This window comes from Perna viridis, chromosome 3 (genome assembly GCF_037379345.1).
Source record: "Perna viridis isolate PV_CMFRI_1.1 ecotype Kerala chromosome 3, ASM3737934v1, whole genome shotgun sequence".
Classification (NCBI taxonomy): domain Eukaryota; kingdom Metazoa; phylum Mollusca; class Bivalvia; order Mytilida; family Mytilidae; genus Perna; species Perna viridis.
In genome coordinates this window covers 3,218,242-3,233,246 of record NC_142447.1, presented here as the reverse complement: position 1 = coordinate 3,233,246, position 15,005 = coordinate 3,218,242, and the positions used below count along the sequence as shown (strand labels likewise).

The 15,005-nt window shown below is 33.2% G+C and overlaps 1 protein-coding gene across 2 annotated transcripts in view; it reads left to right on the top strand.

Annotated features, from left to right (window-relative positions):
* The window catches only part of LOC148620675 (uncharacterized), a 67,279-nt gene extending 59,926 nt beyond the window's left edge, over positions 1-7,353 (top strand). The window contains exons 5-6 of one of the 2 annotated variants that reach the window (XM_088574366.1): positions 3,715-3,823; positions 6,510-7,353. In XM_088574366.1, coding sequence (XP_088430492.1) covers positions 3,715-3,823; positions 6,510-6,522 — 122 coding nt within the window. In that variant the 3' untranslated portion in view covers positions 6,523-7,353. Of the gene's footprint in view, positions 1-52; positions 309-3,714; positions 3,824-6,509 lie in introns of those variants that run through there. The other variant, XM_088574367.1, reaches the window with a different exon arrangement.
* The last annotated feature ends 7,652 nt before the right edge of the window (positions 7,354-15,005 follow it).

Sequence of the window (15,005 nt, the reverse complement as noted above, 5' to 3'; positions counted from 1 at the left end):
TGAACTTTAGGCTTGTATGTTTCAACTAAATATTGTATATTTTCAATCACAGGTGCCATGGTATTGATTTCTAACGTAGAAAGAACAAGATCTGAAATACTGCTTCATATTATTAGTACAGTTTTTGTGATGTTTGTGTCAAAATGTGATTGGTTAGTTTTGTAAAAGAGTCATCCTGATTGGACATGATTGAACAACCGATAAATTGAGTTTTATTTTTTAATTTTACCTCTGGAATAAAACTATACCTTAATCTTTTCTGACACGGTAACGACTAATTTTAGACTGCTTTCAAATAAAATTTCAATTGTTTTGTATAATGGTTTTATAAATAAAATAAAATTCAGATATATCTGTTTGGTTTTTTATTCATGGTCGACAATTTTGACTGAATTTAATTGTCTCCTGTGACATATTTACTCTCTGAATTTAAAATTTATTATGTGATTTTTATAATAGTAGTCAATCACATCTTCGCAATGTACTACATGACACGGGCGTTAATTGAAATTAAAACATTTTTTTAGTTAAACATGACATTATTTGACCATAGCATCTATCGAGCCCTTGCAACTGTTTACACATTACAGTTTATCATCTTATCATACTGTCAAAAGAATGAAATGGTCGTAAGCAGACCGATTACGGATGTCAAGAGAGGGAAATGATCGTAAACAGATCGATTACGAATGTCAAGAGAGGGAAATGATCGTAAATAGATCGATTACGAATGTCAAGAGAGGGAAATGATCGTCAACAGATCGATTACAGATGCCAAGCAGTGGCGGAATCAGGGGCAAACGTAGGGTGAAATTAAGCAAACCATAGCTTGGAAAACCTTTTTTTACAATTTTACAAATTTATGGTCCATCTGCCTGTATGGCTTGATAATTATAAGCCACTTTCTATTTTTTTTTTTCGTAAAAGCGGTCATCTTTTTTCTTGGATAGAAATTCCTTACTCCCATACACGAAGAACAAATGGTTAGGAGAAATATGCAAAAGAAACTGCAGTCTGGTCCCCTTTTCTATTTTCTTGTCCTGTTATATTTTTTGTGACGGCGGCCTTGTTTTCAGACGGAAAAATCCCCACATTAATTTTAGGCAGAATATTCTTCGAAACATTCAAACAAAGATTAGTTTAAGTTGGTCCCGTAGTGTCAGAGAATAAAAGTTTGAAAAATTGTTGACGGCGAAGAAGGATGGCGACTATGAATACAAAGTAATTACATTTGGGGCCATTTGGGGCAGGTGAACTAAAAATGGGGAATTTCAGGCAATACCGATCTTATCATGAATCAGTTACCAGTTGGTATGACGGGAGGTTTTTACTCTACAATTGTCTGCTAATATGAGTTATTCATAGCCTCCAACCGAGGATTGCACTTACATATTTTTTACGTTTGTAAAAGCATTGAAAAAACGGGACGATTGCTGAAAAGGGGCGAGATATGATAGGTAAACGGTTGTCCTTTCTTTTATAATTCAGCAAATTGGATCAAGATACTGTAACTAATTCCTTTTTTTCTTTGTTTTAAATTTCTTTTTTATTAAAAAAAACAATCTAAAGGTTTCTTTCACTTTGAATTAACTTCCCTAACCCATTTCTGCGGGCCTATCTGATACCTATCACGGTTTGACTGAACGTCTATCGTTGGCCTCGCAAGCGATGCACGGAATCAATATTCTAAAAGCAAACATTAACTTTGTATTTTTTAAGTACTTACATCTAATATCATTAAGTAACCTAGGCAAACTGGGGTATTTTGTAGGTAACACGTAACTGCATCTTATATTTTGGCGCTTTTTCAAAAGATGCAACACAGAAAAGCAGTTTTGCGACATGCTTGATTTCATCATTGATAACATGTTTGTCACATTTGGAGAGGCTATGATTTTTCAACATGTTGACATTCCAATGGGCACTAACTGTGCTCCTCTCCTAGCCGATTTATTTTTATTTTCAAACGATACTGAATTTCTTCAAATTCTCGTAAAGAATGAAAATATAAAAGATGCTAAATCCTTTAAATTTACATACAGATATATTGATGATGTATTGTCTACTGACAACCATGGTTAGCTTCAATATATCCACCAGACCTCGAGATAAAGGAATATACAGCAAATGCTTGTTTTGCATCTTTTGTGGTCATACATCTCCAATCTGACAACCGTGGTCATCTCACACTAAGATTTCTGATAAAAGAGACGACTTTCATTTTAATATTATAAGTTTTCTTACCTGTGCAGCAATATACCTTCGTCTCCTGCCTATGGTGTTTATGTATAACAAATGATTAGCTACTCTAGAGCAAGTACTAACTACTCTGTTCGCCATAAAATATCGCCGTAATAGATTTCTGAATCAGGGGTATGAGGAAATGCGTCTCAAAAGGTCCCTTATCATATTTATTTTAGATATCATACCTTCGTTGAAAAATACTCTGCTACTGGATGAGTAACGATTGGTTTTATTATATTTTTTATTTATTTCTTTGTTCTTTGCGCTAGTGTGACCACTGATTTATCGATTATGACGCAATAGCATACACGCGCGTTTTAATCGCCACCGTTATATTCACTTCGCAAAAGATGTGTAGGGTTTAGTGCGATGTAAAACCTAGCCTTAATGTCTAATTAAAGAATACAAGGTAACCTTACTTTCTTAGAGATAAATAACGACTAATCGGCGGGTTTTTCTGGAAAAGCAGAGAACGCTTACCGTACCGGTGCACTTGGTGCATAGATTTTTAAGCAAAATAATATGTAATAAATAAGACAATTACTACTTCTAATTTGAAAATAATAATACAATAAAAAGCATCGTCGCGTTGAGGAGTAATCAATGGAACTAAGGTTCTAGCGGAAATCAAAAGAATATAATCCAGGGACAAAGACCAGATATGGAACACAGATACATACAACAAACAACATAAAATAACCAAAATAATACTGACAAAGTAACGAAAGCAAATGGGCAACTCGGACTCCACTAAAACTGGGAGCATGGACCAGGTGCACGGGTATGGTAAGCGTCCTCTGCGTTTCTAGAAATAGAAGATCGCCGACAGGACATTCACCTGGGTTAAAAATACTTTAACCTTTGTAAAAAAATAACAATAAGGGATACACAGGTAAGCACGTATTTTGTTTTCATTTCATTTCATCTACTTCTTGATTAGTTTTCAAATAAATAATGACCATATTTGAGCCAAATTATGTCGCAATAGGTAAATTTAAACAGGATCCTTGCGTTATATTCGAACTTTTTTATTTTACTGCTTGAGTCCGTCGGTCTTCCTTACCGTTGAATAACCACTTTCGCTTTGCAATCATATTTGTTATTAAAGAGGCGACTCTTAAAGAACATGCGCGGCTTAAGGTCACAAGAAGTCACATGCATATGAATTTATCTAGGTCGATGTTTTGTCTTGCAAGACAATAAATATGTAGACACCTACTTCATGTATTTTATGCATTTTATTTGTGGATATCAAATGAAGTCATACAGGAAAAGTACAATTTAGTAGAAATAATTCAAAGTTAAGGTATATTTCAATAAAAATAAAAAAAAAATACGAAAATGACATCTAATGCAGCTTTAATTGGTGATATTAACAAAGACTGAACCCATTTTCACCTGTAGTTTTTTTTAAACATTTAATAGAATTGCTTATTTAAGTTTTAACACCAGACATATTTCCATTCACAGGTGTAAAGGAAATGAGGTCAAACGTGGAAAGAACAAGATCTGAAATACTGCTTCATATTATTATTACAGTTTTTGTGATGTTTCTGTCGAAGTGTGATTGGCTTGTTTTGTAAGTTTTTTATACAAGATAAAGACTAAGTTTAGACTCCTTTCAAGTATTATTTCAATTGACAAGTTTGACGTTTTGTAGAATGTTTTTTTATTTCTACCTTTCATAGACACATTACATTCTAAGGTGTTAAATCATGTTCCAATTAAAAAGAAATAATTCAGATATATCTGTATGTTTTTTTATTCATTGTCGACAATTTAATTGAATTTAATGGTCCCATGCGAAATGTTTACAATGTGAATTTAAAATATCTTACGTGAATTTTATAGAACAAAATGCAAAAACTGCTGGCTGGTCCCCTTTGTTCTATTTTTGTGACGGCGACCGTGTTTTACGACAGCAAAATCCGAACATTAATTTTAGATAGAATACTCTTAGAAACACTTAAACCAAGTTTAGTTTTAGTTGGTCCGGTAGTGTCAGAGTGGAAAAATTTGAAAACTTGTTGACGACGAAGAAGGACGGCGACGACAACGGACGCAAAGCAATTGCAATAACTCACATGGCTATTTTGGGCAGGTGAACTGGAAATCTGGAATTTCAGGTTAAAAGATCTTATCATGAATCCGTTACCTGTTCGTATGACGAGAGATTTTTTACATCAATATTATCTTCTAATATGAGTTAGGCACAGCCTACAGCCGCGGTGATTCCACTTATACATTTTTTCTTACTTTTGTAAAATCATTGGACGATTGCTGAAAAGCGGTAAGATATGATTTTTTTTAAATAATTCAGCGAATTAGATCAAAATACTTACCTTTGATATCGATAAGTATCCTACACAAAACTGATTTTTTTTGTTAGGTAACAAGTAATCTTATATTCTGGCTCTTTTTCAAAAGATTCCGTTGGTCATATATGTTTTTTTTTCTTATTGTGGTATTGTAAAGTATTACTAAAGGGTCATTTCTTGTTTGAAAAAAAAAAAAACAGTTCAATACAAAGATGTCGATCATAATCTTGATACTTATAGATACATTGACATGTATGGTACAATGAATACATTTTGATAATTAAAAGGACCGAACTACCACATGACTGAATTACACTACACATAGCGACTTGCGGTACTCTAACACTCAAGTCGGAGTTTTAAATCCGTGTTAGTCGGTGAAACACGGTGTCAGTCGGATTTTTTCACGGTGAAATGTGAGTATAACACCCACCCAGCTCAGACATTGTATATTCCAGTTGTTAATTGTGTACGGAGAACCACCGACCTGGGTGAAAAATCACCCATTACGGTGAAGTTAATCTCATTGATCTTCACCGACATTATGGACTTGAGTACCCAAGCTCCCAGGTCACTGACCTCCAAAATTCATGTGGGGCCCCAGTAACTAATCCAATCGCCGAAATCGATACTAGATGATTTGTCCAGCTTTAATCCAAGCCGTCGGCACAATAAAACAGCGGTTGAGACGATTAGCACGTGGCTGACAAATGTAACGTGAAAATCGTAAAAAAGACATTTATCGTTGATACATACTTCACAACTGTCTTGCATTGAGTAATCATTATTAATTGCAGTCCATGAGATGACCAGACACGTATCGGAGACATTGTAAACAATGTGTTCATTTATATTTCTAAAAATATACAACTATATATGTGCGAGGTTCGTCAAGGGTTTATTTTTATACGGGAGTAAACATCGGTCGGCAATACTTAACGTTCGAAACCGTTTAACAAAACTTATAATTAAAATAAAAACATATGTAGGTTGTATTTGGAACGTACTTTATATAAGAAATTTCTCACAGTTAACTTGAAGCATTTTCGAGGCCGAAAACGACGAGAGATGACGCCGTTTCGTACTGGCTTGGACAATATCTTGTAACTTATATAATTATTACTGACAATGTTCTCAGTCCTGATTAATGGCTTCTACATTACAGTTCTCGTGTACACATTATCTTGGGACCTGTAATTAGTTTCTTTTATTTCTGGAAAAGTCGTTCATTTATTAAAACTATCAGAAACAAAAGCGTCACCAGACTGTTTTTACAAAAAGTCCGTCACTCGAATCAAATTACAAAAAAAATCAATACTTTCAAAATGTTTTATTCATATTTATAAAAAGTAATTATCAATTTACAAATGCAAAATTAAAACATCAAAAGATTGCATTATTACTTGATAAAAATACGAAGTAATTTTTGTACATGATATCTCCCACTCATTGGACGTAGATGTAAAAAACAACACACCAAAAAATGATAACCATTAAAAAATATTAAAAAGAAGAAAAGATGACGAATTTTTAATGACATGACTAATTTTTTTTATCTTAACTAGAGTGCTCCGTATTACACAGTCAAAAATGAGTCACATTAACTTAACGTTAAGTTCATTTAACGTTAGGTTAACGCTAAATAAATATTAAGTTATTTTAATTTAACACTAACTTAACATTGGAACAATTTAATGTTAAATTAACATTAAGAATTAACACTATCTAACATTAAGCTGCTAACGTTAACTTAACGTTAATTCCTAACGCTAATTTAGCGTCAACAGTCGTATGACTGGTTTATTTGGTTCGGATCCTCAAAAGAATTTTAGCACATTGCCAGTACTTAGAGATCATATTCCGGGTATTAAAAAGATCTTCAATATTTTAATATCTGAAGAGGTTTTGTGTCTACTGTTAATACCTAAAATGAATCCTCTATTCCAGAGACAGAGAATAATACCGGCACTGTATTTGAAACTGCCTGAAAACATCCAATTTAAGACCGTATCCTTTACAGGAAAGTGTCGCCTTACGAAGATTTATAAAAGAAAGCGCCATGTTGATACTAGCATTAACATCACTTATATTTTATAGTTTATGTCGCTCACTGGTAGGTTCATCGTTGTCTGTTGTATCACGATCATGATTGCAGCATTTGTGTCAGTAATAGTATTCGTCTCAAACAGTATTTTGGCAGTGATATTTTTACTACTTCATGTACCTCATCCTTTTTATTGTGAAAAATGTCTCATTTTCTGAAATTTGGACGAGTAATCATGCACCATGAGTTTTTCGATAACTGTTCTTCATTTAACTATTAGAATTTATTTATTGTTGGATTGTAATTGATTTTCTAATTTTGTGATAAAAGTTAAATTTTGCGTCCAGGTGGGGCTGTTGTCTCTTTGACATATTCACCATACCTATTCTCATTATATAGAAACAATTCAAATATGAAATTTTCTTCAATTAGGGGTCAGTCCGTCCCTCTAAGAATCAGGCAGTAAGTGAAACGGTATGAAAAAAAACGTCCTTTTGATAGTGTAATTTGTCTATTTGCGCCATCAGAATCAAGGAAAACAGACAAGATTTTCCATATCATGCTGGACATTGAGTTACAATTTCAAAGCACTGAAAGTGAACATTTCAAGGGCGAATAACCCTGTTAAAAACTTAATTTTAGAATATGTATTGAAATACTTTTGAGCTAATCCAATGATGTAGATATAAAATAATTGTCTTTTCAAATAGAGGTAGCATCCGTGGATGATATTTTATTCTCAGATCGGTTGGGTTTTGACATGCAGATTCTTATCATAGTACATGTATAAAGTATTTAATCCATTAGTTGTCACACTTTATCATTATGTAAACATGAATACTTACTAGAATTGTTTAAAGCAATGTTCACAAATCATTGCACGCGCTCTTGGCTATTATGTTCGCAAATATTTTTGATTGATCATTTTTACTGAAACTAAAATCAAAAGTTTACATATAAGATGTATAAAGGCATTGTATTACAATTCCTCTAAAACAAATTTAACTTTAGCAAATTTTAGAAATGAAAATGGCATCAAGGGTAATGTAATCAAGGGAACCAAGGTTCTAGCCGAAATCAAAAGAATGTAATCCAGGTACAAAGACCAGACATGAAAAACAAACACAAATAACAAAGAACACAAAGTAACCAAAATAATACAAACAAAGTAACGAAAGCAAATGAGCAACTCGGACTCCACTAAAAACTGCAGCATGGACCAGGTACACCGGTAGGGTAAGCGTCCATGGCTTTTCTAGAAACATCCACCGAGTTGCTCATAAAAAGTCAAGTCCATGGTAGACGAAAGAGATAAGGAAAACTATGACATGTTGAACAAATCAGTTTTCATTGCATAGATGGATACACCGTAACGACCAACGAGTTCATGATGGTGAGCATAAAATTCTGTAGTGATGACTTCAGTCTTGTAGCAACATAACTCTGCTCCAGAAGCCTACTTGTTTAGTGAAGTCTAGTGCCATACAAAAAGTCTGCGTAGTTTCTGCAAGCTCTGGCATAACGTAAGAGTTGTGATTTGAACACTCCATACGCAGGTGCCGAAGGGATGTTGCCACAGATGAAAGAAAAGTTGGCATTTCGGAATGAAAAGTCATCACGTTTGTCGTAAAGTTTGATCAATAGTTTTCCCTCACCATTGATTTCTAGGCGTAGGTCAATAAATAAGGCTTACTTCACAGTGTCTGTAGTATCCTTTATCTCAAGTTCTTTGAGGTAGATGCGATGTATCAAATCCCCGAAATTAGGATTGTTTAAAGATAATACGTCATCTATATAGCGCAAACTGAGATTAAAGGATCTAGCTAAACGATACCCTCTCTTTCGGATCAGATTAGCTATAAATTCAGCCTCATTAGATCGAAGAAATAGGTCAGCAAGTATAGTAGAGGGGCATAAGTTGTTCCCATTGGAATGTCGACCGTTTGTTGAAAAACGCGTCCACCACACTGGACAAATGTGTTGTCGATAAAAAATTCCAGCATTTTGTAAACATCTTCTTCTGTATATTTGAGAGATAATTTAGAATTATTTCTTACAAAGTATCAGGAATCTCTACCAAGAACGATATATTTGTGTATAGGTGTAAAATCGTTTTTGGAAAAACAATGATGTATAATGTTTTAAGTCGGGATTTTTAATGAGTATGGGGAATAGAAGTATACAGTGTTGAAAAATCATAGGTTTTAATGCTATTATATTCTGTTAATAGTCTTGAACTGATTGTCTTCGAATTTTTCAGGATCCATATTGAATTAATACTACTACGGGAATAACAAGTGTTGTGGTAGGACTGCAGACCCTTTTGTGAGTATAGAAGTTAAGTTTGGAAAGAGGTTTGGTTGTATATTTCGCAGATCCAGCTATGTAACGTTGTTTGTATGGAGTTTAGGAATCCAGTACATAGACGGTAAATTACAATCACCGACTTTTGTAGAGAGACCAAAAGAGGATAGCAAAGATTTAAGGTTATCCTCAATCTCTTCTTTGGGGAGTGTGGTAGCAGTATATGCCCTATCACTGCTATTATTTTCTACGTGTACCTCTGATAATGAATATTGAATTTCTTAATTTCGATGGTTCTGCAGTAGCCTTTTATAAATAGAAATTTTGGATGCAATGGGTGAAGTACAGGAATATGAAATAATTGGTATGGATTTGTTTTTGAAATATGGGGGAATTTTGTTGGTAACGTTTTTTTGTGATGGATGGTGTTAGCCAAATTAGTTGCGTTTTTACCTTTATTGACAAAGGTAGTGGAAGAAACGATCGTTTTTCTTCATCTTGACTTTTCACACAAACTGGTTTAAAGAGTCTATTGACACCAATATCCATGGAAACAGGTCTGTATAATGATGAGGTAGAGTCAGAAACAGGAGTGTCAAGACTTCTTTTGTAAAGGGGTGTAGGAGAGTGAGAGGTAAAGGATATAGTTTAGTTCTAATGTGATGAAGTCCAAGAGTTTTTTGTATGAAAGGAAGGAGACCATCTATGGAGACATAATGTAATTTAGGTGACGTATAGTGGTGATGGCCATGACTCCTTATTCGCCTTGGATTGTTGTCAAATAAATTCATCACATTTATGCTATTGCTATATATACATTTATCAAAAACTGCATTGAGATCAAAGTTGTAAATAGCGATGCACAGTGCTATAAGTATTATTCTTTTGAATTTCATTACGATTCATTTAATTTTTTATTACGAATAATTGCGGTGAATGCAAAATAGATTCCTTATTTTGTATCTGATTCATCGGGAAAGTTCATGTTGCACCTATTGAAATCCCAAATTCATTCGGACGAAATATCGAAATAGCAAATTCACAATGATGTAATGAAAGCACAATAGACGAAGAACAAATTAAAAAACACACATACAAATGTATACACAGAAAAACGAACAGCACGAAACCAACAAAAACACGTTGGTTGGCCTCTGGTAATCCGGATGGATACGCATTTACAGGTATTTGCAAGACATCGCCGTGCTGACCGTTGAAGTTGAACTCAAGTTAATAAAAGGAGAAATATTTATGAAAGATGCATCTCTTGTCACTTTATGAACAGATACTCAATGTGAACATTCATTTCATGATAACATCCAATATTTTTTTTCGTGACAACCTTCATCTAAGGGTAAAATGTACTTGTTTTAATATCTTTGAGCAATTTGCTGATCCTTATCAAGAAAATCAGTGATATGGTTGTTAAAATATCGAGCAAAGCTTGTAAGTATGCCAAAAGCAACTTATGCCGGAGCTACATAGGGGAATGGGAAACTTAAAGTGGTCACGTCATGATGTTAAGTTGTAATACAACGTATTTCCTTTTTTTTCAATTATGAGATTAACCTAAGTCAGTCTTCAGTGTGTGTTATGAGTGTCCCTTCTTTCATTTTTAAGGGTAGATGAGATGAGGCTTGATAGCATATTTACCTTTAAGTAAATTGAAAATAGTATTTTACTAAAGAACTTTATCGAACATAACGAAAAAACATCAACTGGTTTAAGAATAGATAAAAATATGTACGAAATAAATACAGAGGAGATTGAAAATAATTATAGAATAGTAGGATTACTTGAGACAGCACAGGTAAAAGAGTGATCAAGGGAACCAAGATTCTAGCGGAAATAAAAAAAATACTATAATCAAGGGATATACAAGACATGGAAAACAGTCTTTTTTATGTTAAAAAAGATGAGAGAAAAACAACACTATTGAATATTTTTTATGTTTGCTTTGAGTTTGAATTTCTCATTCTAGGATATAATTACTTTTCATCACTATGGCAAGCATTCCTTTAGAAAGAATGCAGACCGGGATATATCCATGCAATCTGTAAAATTGTTATCAGTTACTGAAGGAAATAGAAATCGATAAATTTAAGGACAGCCTGTTATATTTTCTGTCTATGACGAATCTTAATAACGAGGTGCATACTAAATAACCAGCGAAGTAGGCTACTGAAGTCTTATAGAATAGGCAGTAAAATACATCAGCTATTCTTATAATTTATAAGAATATAAATTATATCATATGAATATACCAAAGAATGACAATACCATCAAAATTACCAGAAATAATCGGTCACTGCAATTCTAGTGTACTGGGTTTGAAGAAGAAACATCAAGTTCTTAATAGTTAAGACTTGATGTAGTGTAAAATGACTTTGTTTTACGTAGGTTTGCACTTAGGGGCCGAATATCTGTATTAGATAAAAACAAGATTCAAAGACAATGAATTGAAAATCAGATATTTTGCGAATAAATCTATTAAAGGTAGTTGATAAATCCATCGGAATTTGTTTGAAAGAATGTGCTTAATAGACTATAATTCCATTAAAAAAACTATATGAACAACACTACTTTTATTTAAGAATCTGCAAGTGGTATTATATTTTAGTACCAAACTATTGTAACGATGAAGAAATTAAAATGATTTTAGAATATTGTGAAATCGATAACCCTGGTACAAAAGCTTTGCTGAGAGGAATTTGTTGTGTTCGTTAAAATCTGACATTTTATTATAAATACGAGCAAAAAATACTAGTTGCGAAATGTAAATATAATAGGAGGATGCTTCGGGAAACCACTCTCTAGGAATGGAAAATTAACAATAGGGAAATCAAAATAGTCTTTTTGTCATAGATTTTTGTTCGAAGGCTCCCCCATTGTCTAAATCAATAAAAGGTATACGGGTACTTTTTACATAAGACTGTCAACTAATTCTTTCCAATAGATATTTTTAGCATAGTTTTCGAAGGATTTTTTACGGCAAAAATATCATCAAGACATCTCAATGTGTTATTAAATTCACGCAAAAGATAATATTTTGAAGGATATTTAAAGAGTTTTGACATGAACTGTGATCATAACAGTAGAAGAAAAAATAGGCCATGAGAGGAGCACAATTAGTCCCATTGGGAACACCAACGACCTGAAAGTAATACGGAAACGAATGTAAATTTTGTCAATCAAAAAAATTAACTCATTGATTATATATGTATATCTAAATATGTCTTGTGAATGTATATATATCCCGTCTGAAATTACTGAAAAAAGCATTGAAGTCATTACAAAAGAAATGAGTTTTACAAAAGATCATTTTATTAAATATGACAACTTGTCGTTAATAAGTTAATGTGGCAGTGTTGTATACTTGATTAAAACGTCATAACTATCTACCGAATCAAACTAATACTGAAATTTAGCTGATCTAATACCTCAAACGAATTTTTGATACTCCAAAAATAGTTAACACCAGAAAAGGTTAGAACAGTTGTGAATAGAGTCATCAAATGACAACCAAATTGCAATATGATTTTTTTTAATTTCAAATAGAGAAAAAAGTGAAAACGGGAAATGTGTCGAGGAGATAACAACCCTCCCTTAATGTAAAGTAAAGTAAGTAAAAAGTTTTTGTCTCAAAAGTGGAGTCTACTGTCCCATGAAGCGAAAAATATACGTGTCCAGCACGATGATAATCACATGATACCGGTACCCTGAACTTATAAATAACAAAATTAAAATTACACAGCTTTAACAAATGCTATATATTTCTGATTTTTGATAGGCGCAAAAGATGCGGTGAGTTAAGCTAGTTTGATTGGGTCCCAACCTTCCCTAATCTTTCGTCAGAGTAAATGATGGAATTCATAGTAACACAAAATAAACGCAACACAATTCAAAAGAATTCCGAATCCAAAATAAATACAAAAATACCAATCATAAATATGTTGCTAATTCGGTGTGTTGAACCATGTTGTATATTTGGTGGAAATTAGAAATTGTTTGAAATGGTGGAAATGTCAGAACAAAACTAAGAACACGAAGTGTTCATTTATTTGTGTATGGGTATATTTAGTTAAACTCAGCTCTATTTAATGTTATATTAAACAATACTTAGTTTATGTAATTCTTAGAAAAGGATAGTAGTACATACCGAGATTTGGAAGGAATTAATTGTTTAAAGAAAAGTAATGTGTCATGACAGTTTTATCTGCAAATCTTTTTGGGAGGTCAGTTGACAAACATGTCAAGAATCCGAAGCGTCAATAATGGGTTTATTCAAATACATCAAAAACCAGTACAAAAGACCTGAACGTGAAAACAGGAAACAAAGACAATCCAAATTGCAGAGATGCAAATAAAATAAATGCAAAATGTAAAAGATGTAAAATACATATAAAAACTGAAGTTAAGGAAAACAAGACGTGCAACAAAAAGTAACTTCCACAAAACCCGGAAATGACATCAGGTGTTCCGAAATAGTAAGCAAGTCCTGTTCTGCTTGCAGCACCCGACACATTGCAAGTGAGAATAAATCGGTAATAGTCCGGCAACAATACTGCAACCCTACTCAAAAGGGTCCCATTAAAAACAATTTCGCGATTCATACTGGGGCCATATGATAATGTTGAAATCAGGGTATCACAAGCTCGTAAAAACATTCACAAAATTTTTACCCGATACAAGGAACCCATTTTTAAGTATACATGTACTTGTAAAGGGTTGATACATGCGGGTATCTCTTAGTTTTACCGTAGTAATCTACACAACGCACATAAAGCTCGTAAATAGCACCGAGTTCCCCACTTCTCACTGTACTACACGCCCTTTACAAAACAAGTCTTGACACGTCTATTTTGAACCTACCTCATCATTATACAGACTTGTTGTCATCATTTTGGATATTTTTTTCCACAGTCTCTTTTAACCAGGTTGTGTCATAGGTTAAGATGAAGGAAACTGTCATTTCTTCCACTACCGTTTGTCAAAGAATAATTAAGGGAACCAAGGTTATAGCGGTAATCAAAAGAATGTTATCCAAGTACAAAGACCAGACTTAGAAAACAGACATACACAACAAAGAACATAACGTAACTAAAGTCATACATACAAAGTAACAAAAGCAAAAACTGGGAGCATGGACCAGGTGCACCGGTAGGGTAAGCGTCCTCTGCTTTTCTAGAAACACCCACCGAGTTGCTTATAAAAAGTCAAGTCCGGGGTAGACGAAAGAAGTTGGAAAACTGTGACAAGTTGAACAAATCAGTTTGGATAAGACTTCTGTTTGTTTTTTATACTTTTAATAGAATTACTTATTTAAGTTTGAACGCCAGACATATAAGGTTATGACACTGGACGAGAAGAGAGGAGAATCCCAACTGTCTACATTATATTAATATAAAGTCATATCTAAAGACGAAGAAATTATCCCTAAGATTTTGCATCATTAACTAAATTTTCATGAAACATTATCCAATCAGAAACACGAATTGAATATTTTATTTTTATCATTTTTATCAGCATATGACATGTGATGAATCCTTACAGCAACACTAAGAAGAAGTAATCTATTTTTTTCTATTTTAGGGTTTTTTTTTTTTTTTTGTTTTGTTGTGTTGTGTTTTGTTTTGTTCTGTTTTGTTTTGTTTTGTTTTTTGTTTGCTTTTGTTTTTGTTTTTGTTTTTTGTTTTTGTTTTTTTTTTATTCTTCCTGACATTACAGCCTTATAAGACATACACCGTAGGCTACATTTCTGTAAATGGATTGCAACTGTCAACTTGTAACAAAACTTACCCATGTCTTGAACATCCCAACCATTAGTTTTATTCAGCTTATTATTTTGTACTCCAAGGATGAGTGAAAAATAATAGGTGAACGCATAACCATCTGAAAGAACAACTGAAGTATCTCTAACTATATAAATGAACATACAAACTCACTAGAAAATCCAGTTATATTTAAATCTTCCTTCTGCATTTTGTGGATGGGAATTATGGAATGGCATAAAACAAAAAAGACGTAACACTATCAATTATCAATTATCATCTGCAAATTCACAGACATAACCTAATCTGTTTTGGGAAAAAAAC